Source organism: Anoplophora glabripennis, unplaced genomic scaffold (genome assembly GCF_000390285.2).
Source record: "Anoplophora glabripennis isolate ALB-LARVAE unplaced genomic scaffold, Agla_2.0 scaffold70, whole genome shotgun sequence".
NCBI classification, from domain to species: domain Eukaryota; kingdom Metazoa; phylum Arthropoda; class Insecta; order Coleoptera; family Cerambycidae; genus Anoplophora; species Anoplophora glabripennis.
The window spans coordinates 1,301,834-1,321,515 of NW_019416247.1; the positions used below are offsets into that span (position 1 = coordinate 1,301,834).

Sequence of the window (19,682 nt, forward strand, 5' to 3'; positions counted from 1 at the left end):
AAAAAAGGCAGAAATGCCTGAAAGAGGTCTAATAATTACAAGATGTATTATTTTCTTAATAAAAAACCTTCTTTTCGTTTTTTAAAAGTATCTTGCTTATTGTTAGAGATGGACCCAACAAACCCTATATGGCTATGCTCTACAGGGAACGTTTTATCAGAATATGTAAAAATATACAGGGAGTTCCATTTAACTTATCAAAGTTAACATCCGCAGCCATTTTGTTTGGACTTTATTTGTTTTTCTACTATCATTTTTTAAAAATTCATAAAAAATCGTGCAACTTTTATATTTGACATTTTTTTATAACTCTTAAAACAAAAAAGTTAAAGGGGGGATCAAAATATAGTGAATCACCCTGTACACATAGTACAACAGTTACAAAAAACGATTGTCATTTTTGACATGCTTTTTGCGAAAATTCTTTTTTATCAATAGGAAAAGCTAAGCAAATATGAACTAAAAATTTATTAAAAAAATAAAAGCTAATTTTTTCGGCCATTTTGAGATATGAATATTTTCTCAGGCTCAAATCGAAAAAATGTATTGGAAGTACCCGCCCCCCCTAGAATAATTTGCACATCATTATTAAACACCCTGTATATCAAGCAGACATTACATTGAGGCAGTAACACTATTGCTCATGGATGGAGCCAACCTCTGCCCCAAGAAAAGTGTGCTTTTTAGTGTCGGTCAGGTTCAAAAGCATAGCGATGCAGAATTTCGGGGATTATTTAAAAAAGAGATTAGCTCGCAAGTCAGATTTTTAAATTTACTTTCCAAATAAATTTTTGAAAATTTAAGTATCTAGAGTTCCTTGGTTTTAAACCACGTAAAATAGCGAAAAATCTAAAATGGAGTAAGAAAAGAAAATAACGAATGTATTTACTATAACTATGTTTTAGTAATTCGATGGATATTATAACTTCTATGCACCAATTTTCTTTTAATGCTGAATATTGAGATAAAAATGAGCCTAATTTATTTGTACATCAAGGACAAAAAAAAAACAGGTAGTTTATTTATTCACTATAATTGAGAATATTGATAATTCATAATAATTACGAGTAATTACGATTACGATTACGAATATCGATTAATAGCAATTTAAAGTCACAAGGTTTTGTCTTATCGTTAGTACGGCAGAAATGGTATATGTATTTTATTACGTGTTTGTAAACAAACGCAAAGATATTGAGGACCGAATATTTGTTTTGGTACATTAATAGAAGTTTATTTATGCAGGAGCATAATTATTTTTTATAATTACTTAAAAACCCTCTTCATATTAGTATTATTTCGTAAATCTCCTGTAGTGACATTAAATTTTCAAAATAAAATTTGCCTTAAAACTCTACTTAGGTCTTAAGCAGGTGTACCAAGTTTGCGTTCTCGTTTTGTTGCCATACTATTGCTAGGTAGATAGAGTTATTGCCAACCAGTTTTCTTTTGGTGTATCACAGTCATCGACATATTTTTTTTTTAGTTTTCATTGATGTATCACATTTGTTAGGATCAGTCCTAATAGTCCTAACTATTCTAACTTAAATTAACACATAACTTATGATTCATCCCTTACTGGCGGATCGTAAACTGGTATTATTTTAAAAATATCAGAATTCTCTCATACCGAAATTCACAATAACTCCAAAATGCAAACTGTTTACATCACCATCCCAGTAACCCAATTAAAAACATGTAGTTTACATTCTGTAAAATTTCACCCGAAAGAAATTTGGATAAGCGGGGACCTATCTGCAACAATAATCTCGTACAATGTAAGATAATTGTCGTGCATTAAAAAATACCTCGGATGCCTTCTCGGTGCTATATGTGGAGTTTCTCCTAAATGTAGAAAGCGTGCTGCATGCACCACCAGGTCGAACTAATAGTCGGCTCGAAGACACTGCTCTCTTCGCGGTGATTAGTATACAGGGTGTACTCTAAGTAAGGTACAGTTAGTATATAAGTGTGATATTCGTCGAGGAAAATATCAATCCTAACACAATTTAACCGAGTCGATATTGAAAAAAAAACAATAATTGACCATTTTTTTGTGAATTAAAAATCAATAGTCAATTTGCAATCCAAAAAGCACATATGATGTTATCATTTTTTTATAACATACTAAATGACTGTAATTGGGGTACCTACACAGAAAAAAATGTTTTGTAAAAAATTACTAAATTATAGTGGTCTCCATATTAAGCAAAAAAATTGTCACAATTGTAATCATATAAAAAGTATTTTCGTATAATTCAACTGCAGTAAAATTTAATGTCATACTGAGTTGCATAATTGATATTTCTGTATTTAGGTATAACAGAAAGTATATTTTGTCAAAATATTTACTACAACTTATTTTACAACGTTATTTTTTTTAATTCTTAGAAATTAAAATATATGTACAGGGTGATTCAGTCATAATGTAATTAATTTTAAGGGAAGATAGGGAAAAATGAGTAGAATACGTATAAGCGATTAAAAATTTTTTTTAAATGCCTGTTTACACTGAAAACCGATATTTTCAAACCATAATTTAAACTGCTTTTCGGGGCGCTCCTGATCGCCGACCACAAAGGTTTATCGAGAGTGAATCTTGACTTACCCTAATATTCGGTCATTATCCTAGCTTTTAATGCGTTTTTAATCTAGTGAACGACAACGAATAAACAGTTTTCACAATGTTTGATAATTGAATATGAGTTTTTAGTATTATGTTCAATTAACTATCCAGTTTGTAGTACGTATACGTTATTATGTGTCTCATTGCTTTTCAAATAGTATTTAAAACACAGTACGGCTAAAAAAAAAATCATCCGCCCACAGCACTTTGTTTATAAAGTTAGGATCCGATGCACTTTCATTTCGAAACCAATCACAAAATCCAAGACGACTGGGCGAATCAGCTGTTTCACTTCAACTTTACTTATTTTTTTTCGATTTTCTGTTTTTATTGGGCCTTCCAAATACGTGGTTAAAATTAATGACATTATGACCGAATCACTCTGTAGTTATATTAAGGATAGATATAAGCTTAACACGCGCAGTAAGAGTTATTTACTACACTTGTGACTTCTACACCTTTTTTATATTAGATTAGAAGGCTTTAGTCACATATGTAGACGTGTTAAGTGTTGTTCTTGATATCTATCCTGGTTGTGAAGAGCTGTACAAAACGAATTACAATAAAAATATTTTCTGGAAGATACCAATACAGTATCTGTAGCCATAAAATGTTAGTAACATATTATATAGACAAGTTGTAATCATCTTTAATAATGTTTTCAGAACTCCTTTGTTGACTACACTTCAATACTGTTTTTTTTTTGCACTACATTTTATAATTTGCGGCTTTCGACGCCCTTAAGACAATTTCTGGAAAATTTATGAATATTTTTGAAAGTATTTTCAAAAATTTCAACGACAATGTGCTAGCAAACGCTACACTATATAGAAATTTTCACAGAGAATCTTGAAATGTTGGGATTTTATTGGTCTATTGCAAAATAGAAATTAAATATACCTGTACATTTTTAACAAAATTCTAGTAGTAAATTTGTTAGAAATATGTGACACAAACATATGTAGTCGTATTTTCTATATAGTCATAGCCAACTGAGTAATTTTTTAATATTTTTCTGTGTAAGGGTCGTATGACACTGTACTAAAATTAGAACTAATTTCAGTAATTAATTAAGAACTTTTCAAACTTGCATAGTATCATACACAAATTGCAACAAAAATTGTTATGCTATACAAGATTAAAAAGTTCTTAATTAATTACTGAAATTAACTCTAATTTTAGCATAATGTCATACGACCCTAAGCTAAGACAAACCAATTATTGTTTCCGGTGATATACATATAGGCTTGGTTCAACCATGCAATGAATGGATAGGCAACCAACATTTCGAGTCTGTTAAAATGAAAACAACTTCTATGCCAGGCTGCGATCGCCCCCATCGCCCGCCCGCCAAATGGTCCGGAAAAAATCAGACAATAAATTGAAATAAATATAAACAAAATTCTTAACCTTTCTTTTGTTTTAATAAAATAAATGAACAAAGATTAAAAATTTTGTCTCTCAGTTTTACTGATTGCATAACATTTTTTTTATCAAATTATTAAAAATATCAGAATACTGTAGAATGAAAACAACTTCTATGCAAGAGGTGAATTATTAAAAATTTCAGAATGCTGATTAAAAATTATTTTATTTTTAATTTAAAGCAATAAGTTGAGGAAATTTTCGGTACCACCCTGTACAGAATAGAGTCTGTATGGATTTGCGTGGAAGATAAACGAACCAACTAATACTAATACCGTAAAATATTCTACAATCGCGTGCTGATCTGCTTAAAGACGCGATATAATAATAATAATTGTAGAATGTATGCAAAGTAACTAGTCTACAGTAACGATCTAGTGAAAGAAATAATTAATTAGACAACAATATTTCTACATAATGTACATTACTCATTCGATTCGTAGATCCGTCAAAAATTCAATGACGTTTATTCCTAGTACTGATTTGACTACTTATATACCACGTGGAAGAGAAGTAAGTTCCTTATCTCCAAAACGTAAGTATAACGTTTCCTCAGGTACACCGAATTTGCATTTTGAACTCGTGTAATTTTCGGATTGGGTTTATGAATTCAGCAACATAGTCTTTTATTTATTCAACTTCCAGAAATACATACTGAAAAGTGACAATTTGTAGAAACAGAATAGGTTTGGGTTAATATCGATACAATTAATTATCCATAGTGAAATAAGGTTAATAACACCAGTAATATTGGACATCATGAAGTGAGAAACACTCAACCGGTTGGGTATTTTCAAAAGATGAATAAATAAGATAGTACAATAATTAATTGTATTTTACTGAATTCTAGTACTTATGTTCCACAACAAAATTATATACAGTGTGTCTATGGGTGGGACTCTGAAAGGTTACTTCACATTAGTCTCCTATTGCCACAAATGCATGGTCTGTTATGATTTTTTACATCAGTGCATTTATCAGAAAAACATATTACGGATTTTACTGAGAAAAAAACATCATAGGTCTATTCTGTGTCCTTCAAAATAGATGTGTACTAAATTCGAAGAAAATTAGTTATTTTTCTACACGCCAATACCAAAAAAAAAAATGCTAAGTAAAATAATTCGCTAATGGAAAAGTTTTGTGAAATAAAAAAGTTAGATATAAAAACTCCAAATAATGATTAATAACAGTAACAATATAAATTTTCTATGACACAACTATTTATCATTTAATAACCAATAGATATTTTTTCTTTAAATTGGGTACACAATAATTTTTTTGGGGGCCCAATAGTCCTAAGCTATTCTACTAATTTCATGGAACGTGAGGCACAAAAAAGTTGTTTTTTTTAATTGACGTGAAGAAAAATAAGTAATACTTTTCCTTTAAATTTGGTACATGCCAGACGTTCATAACGATGGAAAACCAATACATAGTTGCCAAATACGTAATGACCTTTCAGTACTTTACCCATAAAAAATAGTCCCACTCGACTCCACCATCCTGCTTGCATTTAAAGGAGTGTTAATGAGAAAATCAGACATACTGAATATTAAAAAATCTAATAACGTCATCACTAGCAAACAATTGAATATAGAAGCGAACACATGGAAAATTGCCTCTATTAAATACAAAATCGACGTATCCAAGGAAATCTCATGAAATTTTATCGTTTTGGATATAAAATGTTATTACACAATTGTATGAATTTATTAAACATCGAATTTATATTAAATTCAACGTGACTAGATGATATCGATACGATTTACCGTCACTTTACTGTAATTAGAATCTACAAAAGAAATAAAAAATACGAATTTCTGAAGATCACTTCCTATTTTATAGTCATAACTTTTAATGGATGAGAAACTATTAATAGCAAGTAATTATCAAATGATGTGTCATTCTTTGTTATTGAACGATGTGGTTGATTTCTGTGAAGTTTTGTCAACGGTTTAAATTTAATTAAGATGTATTAAGACCCAGGCGAAATAGTCTTTTTTATAAATAATTTAAGAAAAAATCGTTATTGTTCATTTATATCCACCAAATTTATTAGTTGCGTTGACATATTCTTATAGTCTATGTTTTAAAACGCCATATCAATTTTTTTATGCAGACACCCTGTATTTATGTGTTTGTACAATTTATTCATTTTCTGCGACTATATATTATTTTATATCTAGGCAAGGCAAAACACGGCGATTTAGCGAAAAACACTTGACCACCCTGACAAATAGCGTGTTAACCGGAAGATTTATAATTATAATATAGTAATTTAAATTCCGCAATTACAAGATGTATTAGCAGTTGCACGACTGGTATTTTGTTACGTGTAAATGTAATGCACGTTAGGTAGAAACATACACACGTATTAATCATTTTATGAAATTATAAACGTTTTAATATTTCGCTGTTCGTGCAGACGTTAGTCTTACTGGCGTGAATATTTAGCTCTAAATTCAGATACAGAAAAAATGTGAAGATAAATCCTGCGGCAACAAAAATGTACGGACCTAACAACCACTTATAAGAATTGATAGATCAAAATTATTTCACAAAAAAAAAAACGTGATAGCTACTATTTGGTTACGGTCGGACTAAACAGAGCCCAAATTGCATGGTAAATATGCGCTACTCCCACTCCGCCTTTCACGCGCGACGGTAACCATGACCACCAATGTAAACACTTTACGAATGTAGGAGCGTACTATGCGGAGCCCACGTATTCCGAGTTTTTCAAACGAATTTTGCAAGTCAAGTTAAATTGACAGCACATTACAAATTTAACATTTCCTTTTTAATGTGTTTTATAAGGCTAGTCTCAGTAATTTTGTTTTTAGGTACTGCTCTCTGACGACGTATTGCCAAGAGACACCTACCACTTCTTGGACGTCAGAAGATTAACCTATCGCAAAATTTCTCGGTGGTTTCTTCTCAAAGAGCGCGTGACGGCTCACCAAGGCCGCCTGACCGACATTTTTTTCAAATTCCCGACTTAGAACTGCGCATTTATCGCAATTATTTCCAATTACGATCGATTGTCGGTCCATTGCTCGAGATTAGCGAAGCGAGGGACCCTCTCTCGGCATGACTACCAGAGAAATGGGTGATTAATTAGCCGGGGAAAAAGCTGATGGATAAATTGGTCGACGTGGGCTTAATTGGAATCGCCATTAAATTTAGACGGCGGCCGATGAAAAATCGACGGCTGGAAGAGAAAAATAAGATCATCATTCGTGACCGAAACTGTCCAACCGGGGTAAAATATTACATAAAATAATAAATGGTACCCAGGAATGTGTATACGTACATTTCGTTTCGAAAGACTTTTGCTAGAAAGCTGCTAAAATGTACTCGAAATGTAATTTAACAAAACCTTATTAAAATTCTTTAAATATGCCACTTAATTTTTTTGTATGAGGTACATTAAAGAAGCAGTTAACTTATTCTTTAGGCGAACATTAAATGATTTTATTTGTGCTTTTTTAGACAGATGATACAGGGAGTCAAAGTTAAAATTAAAAAAAAACATTTTTATTAACTGTATTTAAAATATTTAGTTGAATTTTATATAAACTTGTACCTATCTCATACCACGCAGACTATTTGAGTAATTTTTAATAAAAAAAATCTAAGCAAACGAGACAAAGGGGGTTTAGTTGTTCAATATGTGCACCATCTTCTAGAATAGATACGAACTTGAGAGAGAATATGACGGAAAACTTGTGGTCTTAGCCTTCTATGATTCGTTTTCGCAATTATCAAACATATTTTGTGTTAAGGGCAAATAAATAAATATATGTTTTTGCAAAGCTATTTTGGCTGTTACACCGGATTTAGTGACATTATAAAGAAACATATTCAAATCAGAACCAAAGTTTTGTATTTTAGTTTGTTGTTTAAAAAAAATTGGAATACTAAAGCAGTGGGACAATATTTAAAAAATTAAACGAGTGGTATCATATATCTCAAGACATCTCGCAAATCATGGTACAAATTTTACAAAAGTAGTAAAAGAAAAGTAACGCTTGATCTAAATAAATAAACAATATATTTGCATCAACGGCGTATGTACAAATGTAAGAGGTTCAATGTGTAAGTCCTTCCTCTCTTTGTACTTCAAATATTAAGACTATTTTTTACATTGTAACCTTGATACTATGCATTTTTAAATAACAGGCACTTAAATCAAAAATGGTATAAGTCCCATTATTTTTTTGTGGCACCTTGTATATAAAATTCTTGCAATGCATCAAATATTCATACATGTACACGTCAATTTCGGCGGCAAAATAAGTTTTTTCATGCATGAACGAATGGTGAAAATCACATCTTGCTATCATGTTTAGATTCATTTATATTTTCTACGTTGCTTCAAACGACATACATATTTGATTACTACTCATGGTTTGTCAGGATAAGCAAAACATTTTGTCGACAATAATTTTTGGAAAAATCAACAATAAAAAAGTTTATAAGAGACACACTGTATATATTTTAGTTAAAGAGACCGTAGATAGATCGTGAAGTGTATAAGTTTTTTAAAATCAACTGTATGAAACTAACTGGGTGACAGAGGACAAAACTGCAATGGAAAACAGTTTTGTGTAACTTCGCGACATATTTTAAAATCGCCTACCTAATTTTTTTATTTCAATGCGGATAAGGAACCGAATATTAACAGAATTTTGGAGAGTTTATAAAAATATAGTTTTTATATAATTTATTAAATATTAACTAATACTGGTATGTGGATTCGCATTACTAATTGTAAGTAAAACTTAACTAACTTAAAATAATTATTTTTGCGTTTTTATAAAATGTACAAAATAAGAAAAATAAAAAGACACTAATCTTAACTTGAAATATTTTTTAAAATCAATCATACAAGTTAATCTTGATCAGAAGTATTAGTTACTTTTTTAAATCACTATTTAGATTGTGAATCGTTTTACCTCTGACATTGGCCTAATTTAAGTGAACCACATAATATCAATCCACTTGATGTAACATAACAGGCGGGCAAAAACAGGAGCGGTTAATAAAGTCTTTTAAGAAGAATAATTACATAACCTAACAAAGAACATAATTTCAGTGTTTATTAACGGTATGGCGTGTTTGTGTGTCTTCATTGTTACACTTTTGTCTTATATTATGAAAAAAGATGTATACGAATTAAGAAAGATAAAATTTGACAATAAATCAATTTAATATGCGCTCGTAGCGATTATTATGGAAAAAAGTTAAAGAAAATCACTTTTCACGGCGGAATTTGGGAAAACGAACTTATGATGAGTGTTTCTCAAGGTCTAACGTAGCCTCTGTGATATGATCTCCATTCAAAGTTAGATTCTGCATAGTCGAATTTGATGTAACAATCCGTCTTAAACATATAGGTGAAATATTACTATGAACTACGAAAAGACGTGCGACTTTCCAAACCAAACTTTCCCTCTGCGCCGCGGAGAACTCTGAGGAGTGTGACGTAACTTTTAGGGCGCGCTGCCCGATTTTTCAATGTCACGGAGCCGAAATCGCGGGGCGAGGCCCTTAGATTAATAAATCACCGGCGTCACCCTACATACAAAACGGTTTCGAATTAGGTTCGTTCCTCTCATAACCGTCTTAATCGGGTTAGTTGTTGTATTGAATTGGCCCGTTCGCCCAATTAAGCTAATTAGGCATGTGGGCCCGATGGCAATAATTAAGATAAATGGAAAGGCTTTAGCGGGTAAAAATAAAAATAATTATGATTTCTACCAATAAAGTGGAACGCTCTCGCAATCGCGCTGATGTTATCTAAATGCAGTTTTTAAGTGCACTTATTGAATAATGGTATTATGATATAATTTAGTAGTCTGAAATAAACAGGACGATAAAAATTATTTTTCAGTCTCTATATTAGTCATAATTCATATATACAAACCAATTACACAATTCCTTTTTTAATCTGTCAGATTTTCATCCCTTTCCCACTATTTCCTAATTTTAAGTATGGGTATAATATTTTAGATTTTTAAGAAAAAACAGTTTTTTTCTCAGTTTAATAACTAAAGCCAAAATGTTTTCTCATGGTACGAAACTACTTGATTCAAGATAACCATGGGTCTTTACTGACAACTGTAGAACAAATGGAAAGTGACACCACCAGTGTCTTCAGTGATGGTTGACCCAAAAAAATTTTCCGATATTTCTCTGTTAAAGTCACAGAACTGCAAAATCCTCAATCCGTCAGAACACCTATATCGAACACCATCTCCTTTGGCAAATTTTAAATTCAATTTATACTTCACTCTTTAGTTTGATAATATGATCCAATACAATTGCTGACTGATACTTTAAAATTTAAATTTGTTTCTGAAAATAATATCTTCCTTTGTCGATAATCATAGGTAAAGAAATGACTGAACTAGAGAGAGGAAGACTGACTAGAAAAAGATTATTTTCTGTGACGAATTTAAATTTGAGGTATGTATCAATTGGCGATAACTGGTCTCGTGTGGTTCAACTAAACAGTGAAGAAACTGGACCATAAAATTCACCAAGGGAGTAATGGTGTGGGGATGTAGGTATGTATTCAAAAGTGAGGGAGTTAACATGGAGAAATATTACAAAATACTGGTGGAGAACCATCCCCCTGCAATCAAAAACTTGTACCCAATTTTAATTTTTCAGCAGAATGGCAGATCTTACCACATAGCGTGATCAACTATAACTTGGTGTAAAAATAATATTACAATAGTTTTTGATTGACCCTGAAGTAGTCCAGAGCGGCTCCATATTATAATGATGGTATGGTACAAGATAAAAAGGAAAAGAAAAATTTCAAAAAGAACAATTATTTACACACAACCACTGAAAATTTGACACAATTTTTCGAAGGACAAATGTCAGAAGTCTGTGGGCAGCAGGCTTTAAAGAATTGTAAAACCGTGATTAATACAAAAAACGTTGTGTCTTGTTAGTGTCAAATATGATAGCCTGTCCGAACATTTAGTTGCCTGCAAAATATCGTTTATTTTCGATTTTTTGGTATTCCAAGTGTAAAGTTACTACGTAATTTAAACTTAAGGGTAAAAGTTTATTATTTCTAATCTATGATTTCAAATATAAACCCAAAACCACGTGGAATGTTTATTTTTTTCAAAAAAGTTTCCAGTTTCCAAACAAATAATTATTGTCAGAGCTCGTAAGACATTGCTCCCAGTCACACAAAAACAAATAATGTTTCAAATACAGGATATCAGCCAACAATGAAATTATCACAAATTTGCATGTCGAATCAACATTAGATACAGAATAGAAGATGAATAATGAGATTCAAAGGAAGGAGACTGGAGGAAAGAAGAATGACACTTGAAGGAAGAAGAATGACCTTTGAAGGAAGAAGAGAATGAAGCAAAGAAAGAAGAAACAGTAACCTCTAAACATGTACAAATCCATTATTTCAAGACACAATTCATTATCGGTAATAGAGAGTCTTTGGTAAGTCGATGCATTCCTTGCAGGAGGCTATAGTACAAGTGATTTGTGATATATTTCCTTAATTTTTCTACATTCTGAAAACGCTTAGTTTCCGATCTACAGGGTGTTAAAGTTTTAATTAAAAAATGCAGATTTATAAATATTGCGGAAACCACTCAAAATATTTTAATGAAATTTTACAGCCTTTGACAGTTAACAACAATATATGTTTTATGATAAAAATATTGTTTTCAGTTTCACCAGTGGCGTACGCACAGGCACGTCTCTAAATATTATTAAAGAAAAAAATTATACACCACTGATTTTTCTTAAAATAAAAATTATTTTTGAATTCCTTGTTCAATTTGGAAGAGAACGCACCGTTTTCGAGTAAAAAAAATAAAATCGATTTATTACATGGCATAATTCGGTTTCAATAAATTGAAAAGTAGCAGAAATTATGCACTTAACTGCTTCACACGCAAACACTCAAAGTGACAGCTATTATTAATTTTGTCAACCAATAATAAAAACTAGTGCACAGCCAACTTGTTAATTTCTGTTTAGAAAGTAAATAGTGAATCTAAAAACTGATAAAATTTTTTTAGACCTACGTTAACTGCGAGGAATAATTTTTTGTAATAAAATTTGTACAAAAAAAAAAGCTGAGTGCATAATTTCTGCTATTTTTCAAATTATTGAAACCGGATTACGCCATGCAATAAATCAATTTTAATTTTTAACTCGAAAAGGGTGTCATAAGAAAAACATACCTTTTCTCTTCCAAATTGAACAAGGAATTCAAAAATAATTTTTATTTTAAGAAACATCAGTTGCATATCATTTTTTGTGGGCACGCCACTGATGACACTAAAAACAATATTTTTAACGTAAAACATGTATTGTTGTTAATTGTCAAAGCTTGTAAAATTTCCGTAAATATTCTGAGCGGTTTCCGCAATATTTATAAATTTGCATTTTTTTTTATTAAAACTTTATCACCCTATAGATCAGAAGCTAAGTGTTTTCGGAATATGGTATATTAAGGAAATATATCACAAATCACTTGCACTATAAGGTATGCATAGATTTAACAAACACCTTGTATTTAATACCCTTTTCATAATATCCATTTTATTTAATTTAATACAGTTAAAAATGTAAAAATATAATTTTCCTTTGATTTACTTGTCCAGTTTCAAAAACGAGAAGTTTTTAATGTTAATATCTAACCCCCTGCTGTTTCTATACAGAAACAACTAATTATAATACACGCATCTCCTCTTACAGAAAAAGTGATCAAGTTTTATTTCAGAAGAGAGAAACGAAGTGGAAGAAGAAAGTCCTTGAAAATATAGTAGACGAGCGCAATTGCAACGCTAAGTCGCTTAGTTATCGAAATAAAAAAAACTGGCGTAGAACCAGGTCACACATGGTAGGTTTTATTAAGCATGTGATTGGGCATATGAAATGGTATTTTACGACATTTTTTGTTGGTCGGGATCTTTTTAATTTCGAAAAATTAAAAAAAAATCTATTTTTATGAGAACATGTTTTTTAAAGTCTCCACCGTTATATCTCAAAAAATAATTGTACTATCAGAGTAATTTTTTTTTTAAATTAAAGCAGACATAATAGCGCTTTTAACAGTACTAATGGATTTTATAAAAATCGCTTTTTCATTTCGCTAAAAATCAGGAAAACTTGATATTTAAATTTTGTGTAATACAATTTTCACCAATCGATAAACTTTTTTATTTATGATTTTTTTTATATACATGCAGCGAAGAAAATGAAGCCCAAACATTATATAAATTTTTGAAATAATTAGTTTTTTCCTAAAGCTTATAGTTTGGCAACAAGCGATTATTTCATAGCGCGCTAAACTGATGCATGGGGCGTCCAACGTAATGTGTAAGTAATCTATCTACATAGTGTACGGCTTGCGGGATTTGGGGAGTAGGTAGTTATGTACGTGCCTAATAAGCAGTGTGTTTTTTTAAGACAATGGAGTGCATTATTTGTAAGAAAACTGTGAGGGATCATGACAAATCTGTAGTACAAAGACCTAAAATTCAAGATTTGTTGTAAAAAAAAAAACAATATTTTAAATGGCGAAATTAAAATAAAATACCTTATAGACTATAGACTGTCGTAAATCATATGCTAGGTTTCAAAACATTGATCTTACCTGTATTTTGCAATCAGACGTATCACGCGAATATAAATATTTATAAAATTCGCTTTTTCATTTCGCTAAAAATTAGGAAAACTTGAAATTTAAATTTTGTGTAATACAATTTTCACCAATCGATAAACTTTTATATTTATGATTTTTTTATAAACATGCAGCGAAGAAAATGAAGCCCAAACATTATACACATTTTTGAGAAAATAGGAAAAAAAATCTGCATTTGACGTTCTTAAAAAGATATTGTCGTCCTTCAAAACTTATCGGAATTGCCAATGCTGTCTAATGACGAATCTTTAGAAATGAAATCGATACAAAATTAATTCTTCTACTGTACAAAACCAAAGATAAACAAATTCTAAAATTAAATGATCTAAGAGTCGAATTAGCAACAACAACAAACAAACCATCATGGGAGCTTCCTCCAGCTGACGGCGCTTTTTACCAACACTTTTTAAGGTAAACGTAAATATTTAAATAATAAATTTCTTAGCTAATATATTATAATTAACTGTTGCAGGTGTATGTATCAAGTTAAAATATGGTACAACAGCAATGTAGCAATACCACTTATAAATTCAGACGATTCAGGATGGAAATTGTGACAATAGAAAATGCGGGTGTGGTAAAGAAGGCCTAAAATGTTGTAACGAGTGTAAATGTCGATCTTGTAATAACTTTATTAAATATTTCGAGGAAGATATGGAGGAAGACGACGAATTAGAATGTTTTTAATTTAGGGTTTAAATTGCTAAATATAAACATTGTGGCAAATATTAAATGATTTTTTATCAATAATAATTATAAATGGCAATTGGTGTTTGTCATATTGGTATATTTTTAAAATTTTAAAATACATAGTACATAGGTATATCAATATTCCAACAATTATACTAAATAATTTTATAAATAATACCTATAGATATGACTTTGAATAAATAGGTATAAGAAACCAAACTCACATAGGCGGAAAAATAAATTAAATCAGCTCTCAAAATTCGCTAGTTTTTTACCTTAGCTGTATACCAAATATGTAGTTACCAAAATAGGTAAGTTATTTTGAAGTTAATAAAACCGATAAAAATTTGACCACTCCACACGTAAACGCGACGCGACGCGGCGGTCTGATTGATATTAGACAGACGACAGACGGTAAACAGTCTAATGCGAGAGCCAGATGTGCAAAAATGTGGCTTCAGTTTGTTTAAAAAAAATTGCGGTCGTCATACTGTAAGATGCACATAAAAAATTATGATTTTATAAACATTTCTCATGTATTGGCTTTATTTTATTCGCAGCATATACATACAAATTTTCACAAATAAAAGTTTTTCTCGATTGCTGAAAAATACATTCACCAAAATAAAAGGTTTAAATTTGTTATTATTTTAACAAATCAAAAATATATATTATATACATATTCGCGTGATACGTCTGATTGCAAAATACAGGTAAGATCAATGTTTTGAAACCTAGCATATGATTTACGACAGTCTATAAGGTATTTTATTTTAATTTCGCCATTTAAAATATTGTTTTTTTTTTGACAACAAATCTTGAATTCTAGGTCTTTGTACTACAGATTTGTCATCATCCCGCACAGTTTTCTTACAAATAATGCACTTCATTGTCTTAAAACTTAATATGTTCTGATGATTATTACACACTGCTTATTACGCACGAACCTATATACTCCAAATCCCGCAAGCCGTACACTATGTAGATTACACATTACGTTGGACGCCCCATGCATCAGTTTAGCGCGCTATGAAATAATCGCTTGTTGCCAAACTATAAGCTTTAGGAAAAAACTAATTATTTCAAAAATTTATGTAGTGTTTGGGCTTCATTTTCTTCGCTGCATGTATATAAAAAAAATCATAAATAAAAAAGTTTATCGATTGGTGAAAATTGTATTACACAAAATTTAAATATCAAGTTTTCCTGATTTTTAGCGAAATGAAAAAGCGATTTTTATAAAATCCATTAGTACTGTTAAAAGCGCTATTATGTCTGCTTTAATTTAAAAAAAAAATTACTCTGATAGTACAATTATTTTTTGAGATATAACGGTGGAGACTTTAAAAAACATGTTCTCATAAAAATAGATTTTTTTTTAATTTTTCGAAATTAAAAAGATCCCGACCAACAAAAAATGTCGTAAAATACCATTTCATATGCCCAATCACATGCTTAATAAAACCTACCATGTCTGACCTGGTTCTACGTCAAAAAAAAAAAACGACACAATAGACTCTTCAAATCGCTGCACTATAGGGCCAACCTTGAAATCTTCTACAAATACACAAAATCTACAATTCTAAGATACAACTTATTATCTGTAAGTACGAGTTGATTGAAACAACGTTTAAAAAAGAAATACAAAGTTCCTACCTGGATCCTCCGTTACCAAATTGTAGACCGTCCTGGCTGCAAGATCCTCTGACACGAAGTCCCACAGACCATCACAGGCTAGAATCAAGAAGTCCTCACCTCCATCAAGGGGTATTTCCCTCACGTCAGGTATTGCGATAACAAATGGTTTGTACTCTGCATCACCTGCAACAAAAAAATAATAATAATTCGTATGTAAAATTATCTTGGGTTTTAAACTTCTTACCTATTGCTCTAGATACTGCTAATTGGCCATTCACCCTCCAAGTGCCCCACAAAAGGACACAACCTCCTTGCTTCTCTATCCTTTCCCTTTCGTCCTGAAAATAATTTTTAATAAATCCATTGCAAAACGATTTGGATGAAGTTACAAAAATGAAATGGAACTGCAGAAATTAGTTGGCTGAGCTTATATTATAGTAATAGACCGCCACATCCTCCATACATGTACATATACAGAATGATTCTTAAATGTATACATTGCTTTAACTGCAGATAAAAGAGCGACCGAAAAAAAGCCTAATTTTTCGCCCTTTTGTGAGACCTCGTAAATTTACTCCAAATGTATGCCAAAAGATAGTCTATGATGAGACTTGAATCGTCTAGCTTGAGGCTACATTTCGTTTTCGAGTTTCGGTTGATTAAAGTTGTCATTTTTACATGGATTGTTGGATCGAGGTTACACCGCTAAAAAAAAATCGCTTGTACTTCACATGTGGCATATGTATTCTGAAGTACTTTTTCGCACTGAGCACGAATTTGCTATTAGAATTGCTTCATCACCCTTCGGTCTTCATGAAATGACTGAAAAGCTTCAGAAAAATGAAGAATTTCGAAGATTCCAAGATTAATTCTTTGACTTCCAAATGACCTGTAGTCATAGAGATTAACGAACCTTTGATTTTAAATCAATGATTTCGTCAACCTTTCTGGGAAAGGTTTCTGAAGAGATGATTCAAGTCTCATCATAGACTATCTTTTGGCACACATTTGGAGTAAATTTATGAGGTCCCACAAAGGGGCGAAAATTTCGGTCGCTCTTTGCAACGTAAACGAGTCAATTTTCATGTTTTTTAATCCGTCCATCCACATGTACATTTTCAGAAGTATTAGTAATTATTTACATATGCGCACCAACACAATGCAATACAAATCAATAAAGACACAGAACAATAGTAGGCGATAAGAATTTATTTTGAATATACAGGGTGTTTATTAAGTACTTGTACGAACTTTAAATGGTGAATCTTTGACTAATTTTAAGATAGAAAGTTCTTATGAACATGGGTCCGCAACGGATTGGTTCTTGAGATACAGGGCTTCCAAACAAAAATTTTTTGTTTGATTTTTCGATTACATTTTTATATTTGCAAATTTTTATTTTTTTCTAATTTTCAGTAATTTGGTAATAGTAATTTGTAACGTGATAGTGTAACATAGCACATGACTCTTTTTCACTTGTTTTTCAAAACCTCTTAATGATTCAACTTACAAAATTGCAACGTAAGTTTAACTTTTCCAAAACGGCTGCTTTCAGCGACAAATACTAAGAGTATCTGTTGCACGTAAAATTGAATGGAGAATCCGCGAATGCAGCTAAGAGCTCGCCCTCTGGCGGTGACAAGTGATACCAGTAAAACAAGGTAAACATTTCTTGTGTACGGGACATTTCGTTTTGTATTTTATTTAAAACTGTGTTTAGTGTTTGTTTTTTGAACACCGTTATTTTAAGAAAATAGTGTGAAGAAAAATTCAGCAGTTATGGATAAAAATAAGAAATTGTCGAACTATTATTGTTCAGTTCATGGTTGTTTTTCATGGTCCAAGAAAAATCCAGAATTAAGTTTTCATCAAACCATTGAAGAAATTTTCAAAATATTATTGTCAACAGACAATACTCCCTGAATTTCAAGACGGTTGTTTGTAAGGGCACTAGTTTGCAGACACAATGAATAAATTTCTAAATTTAAATCACTTTGCCCAATTTTCCTACAGAGTACCACATGACTAGCGTTAAAAACTGCCTCTCCTTCTGATATACGAGAGTTTTCGTTGGCATTTAAATGGGAAATGTAGGTATTCCACAATGGATAACTTCATAGTTATACATACCTCAAAAAATGTACATTAAACTGTAATGCTAGAAAAAATCAAGGTAGAGATAAATACTTGCATTAAAATTTATTTATGAAATATTTGAAGCTTATAAAATAACACAAAAGTCAAATAACTGCAGTTTAATACCAAAATTACTAATAATAATGGGAAATAAAACAAATGTTGTTCAAATGAATGTGTAAACACGAACGCCATGGTCAAAATTACCTTGTCTTGGAGCTTACCGCTTTCGCTGCTTGGTGCACTTGCATCTTAAAAATTATCGCGGATAGGTACGTTTAGTCAAAAATGACATACAGTGCGAAAAAAATTATGGTTATTTAAATCCAAGTACAACACTATATGTGGCGCCCTCTAACATTAAACAAAAAACTAAGTAAATATTTGAGTTTCTCATCATCGGTACTCTCAGTTTCCCGAATTTTGTCAAATTGCCATGTTATTGAACAAAAATATAATCAAAATACCATACAAAATTTTTTTTGGACACACTATATCTCAAGAACAAAGCCGTTGCAGATCCATGTTCATATGAACGTTTTATTTTAAAATTAGTCAAAATTTCACCCTTTAAAGTTTGTACAAGTACTTAATAAACACCCTGTGTTTAATTATGGCTGCTTAGTAAAGTAGTTTCCAATTTTATTTGGTACAATGTAATAACCATATTTTGCATGAAAAAGTGCAAAGATACAATTTCCCTAAGAAATTTAAACATCCTGCCACACTTATAGAACCACAGAACAATGACGAATCTACTCCTTTTCAATATGGTTGACTTGTTCAAGGTCAGAATTCCCTACACCCTGTTCTACATGTTTTACACTGGCGTCTGGAGACAGTCCTAGGGCAACCCAACGAACTTTTCCGACATAAGCCGAGTGCCAAGTTCTTGGGCTCTATGGTTACTGTTACTGTTACATCAGGTGGTTGGTGGTCTGTGTGTGATTTGTGGTTATATTATCATGTGAATTTTCATATTATCTTGTAGAACTTTTGTATTTCTTAATTTTTCCCTAACCCAAAAATACAAAATAAATTAACTGGGTGAGACAAAATCAATCAGCCTGTACGAAAATTATCCTAAATTTAGTTACATTTGAAATATGCTCGTATACTTTTGTTATTTCAAATTATCTTTAATATGTATACCTATAATATTATGTATATGTATGTATACAAAATGTATATTATGTGTTTTAATATCTATTTATAAATATTCTAAAAACCAGAAAAATGTCGTTTTTCTATCCAATAATAATGAAGCTGCCAAATAGTCCCAACTTAATTTAAATCAGTCTGTAGTGGAGGGGATTGGGTTGCCCAAGGACTGTCTACAGACGCCAGTCATGTTCTACACAGTAAACTGTACTACTTTTTAAAATGTGTATACATTTAAGATTTACCTTTCATAAAGTTACCATAAAAAATAAATTTATCATTAATGAGAACCAATTC

General features: G+C 31.2%; 1 protein-coding gene across 4 annotated transcripts in view; it reads right to left on the reverse strand.

The window, feature by feature from the left end:
- The window catches only part of LOC108903690 (mucin-2), a 288,133-nt gene that overhangs the window by 247,917 nt on the left and 20,534 nt on the right, over positions 1-19,682 (reverse strand). For all 4 annotated transcript variants that reach the window (XM_018705949.2, XM_023456214.1, XM_023456212.1 and 1 more), the window contains 2 exons: positions 16,333-16,426; positions 16,107-16,271 (listed from right to left, as the gene is read on the reverse strand). In XM_018705949.2, the coding sequence (XP_018561465.1) occupies positions 16,107-16,271; positions 16,333-16,426 (259 nt within the window). The remainder of the gene's footprint in view (positions 1-16,106; positions 16,272-16,332; positions 16,427-19,682) is intronic.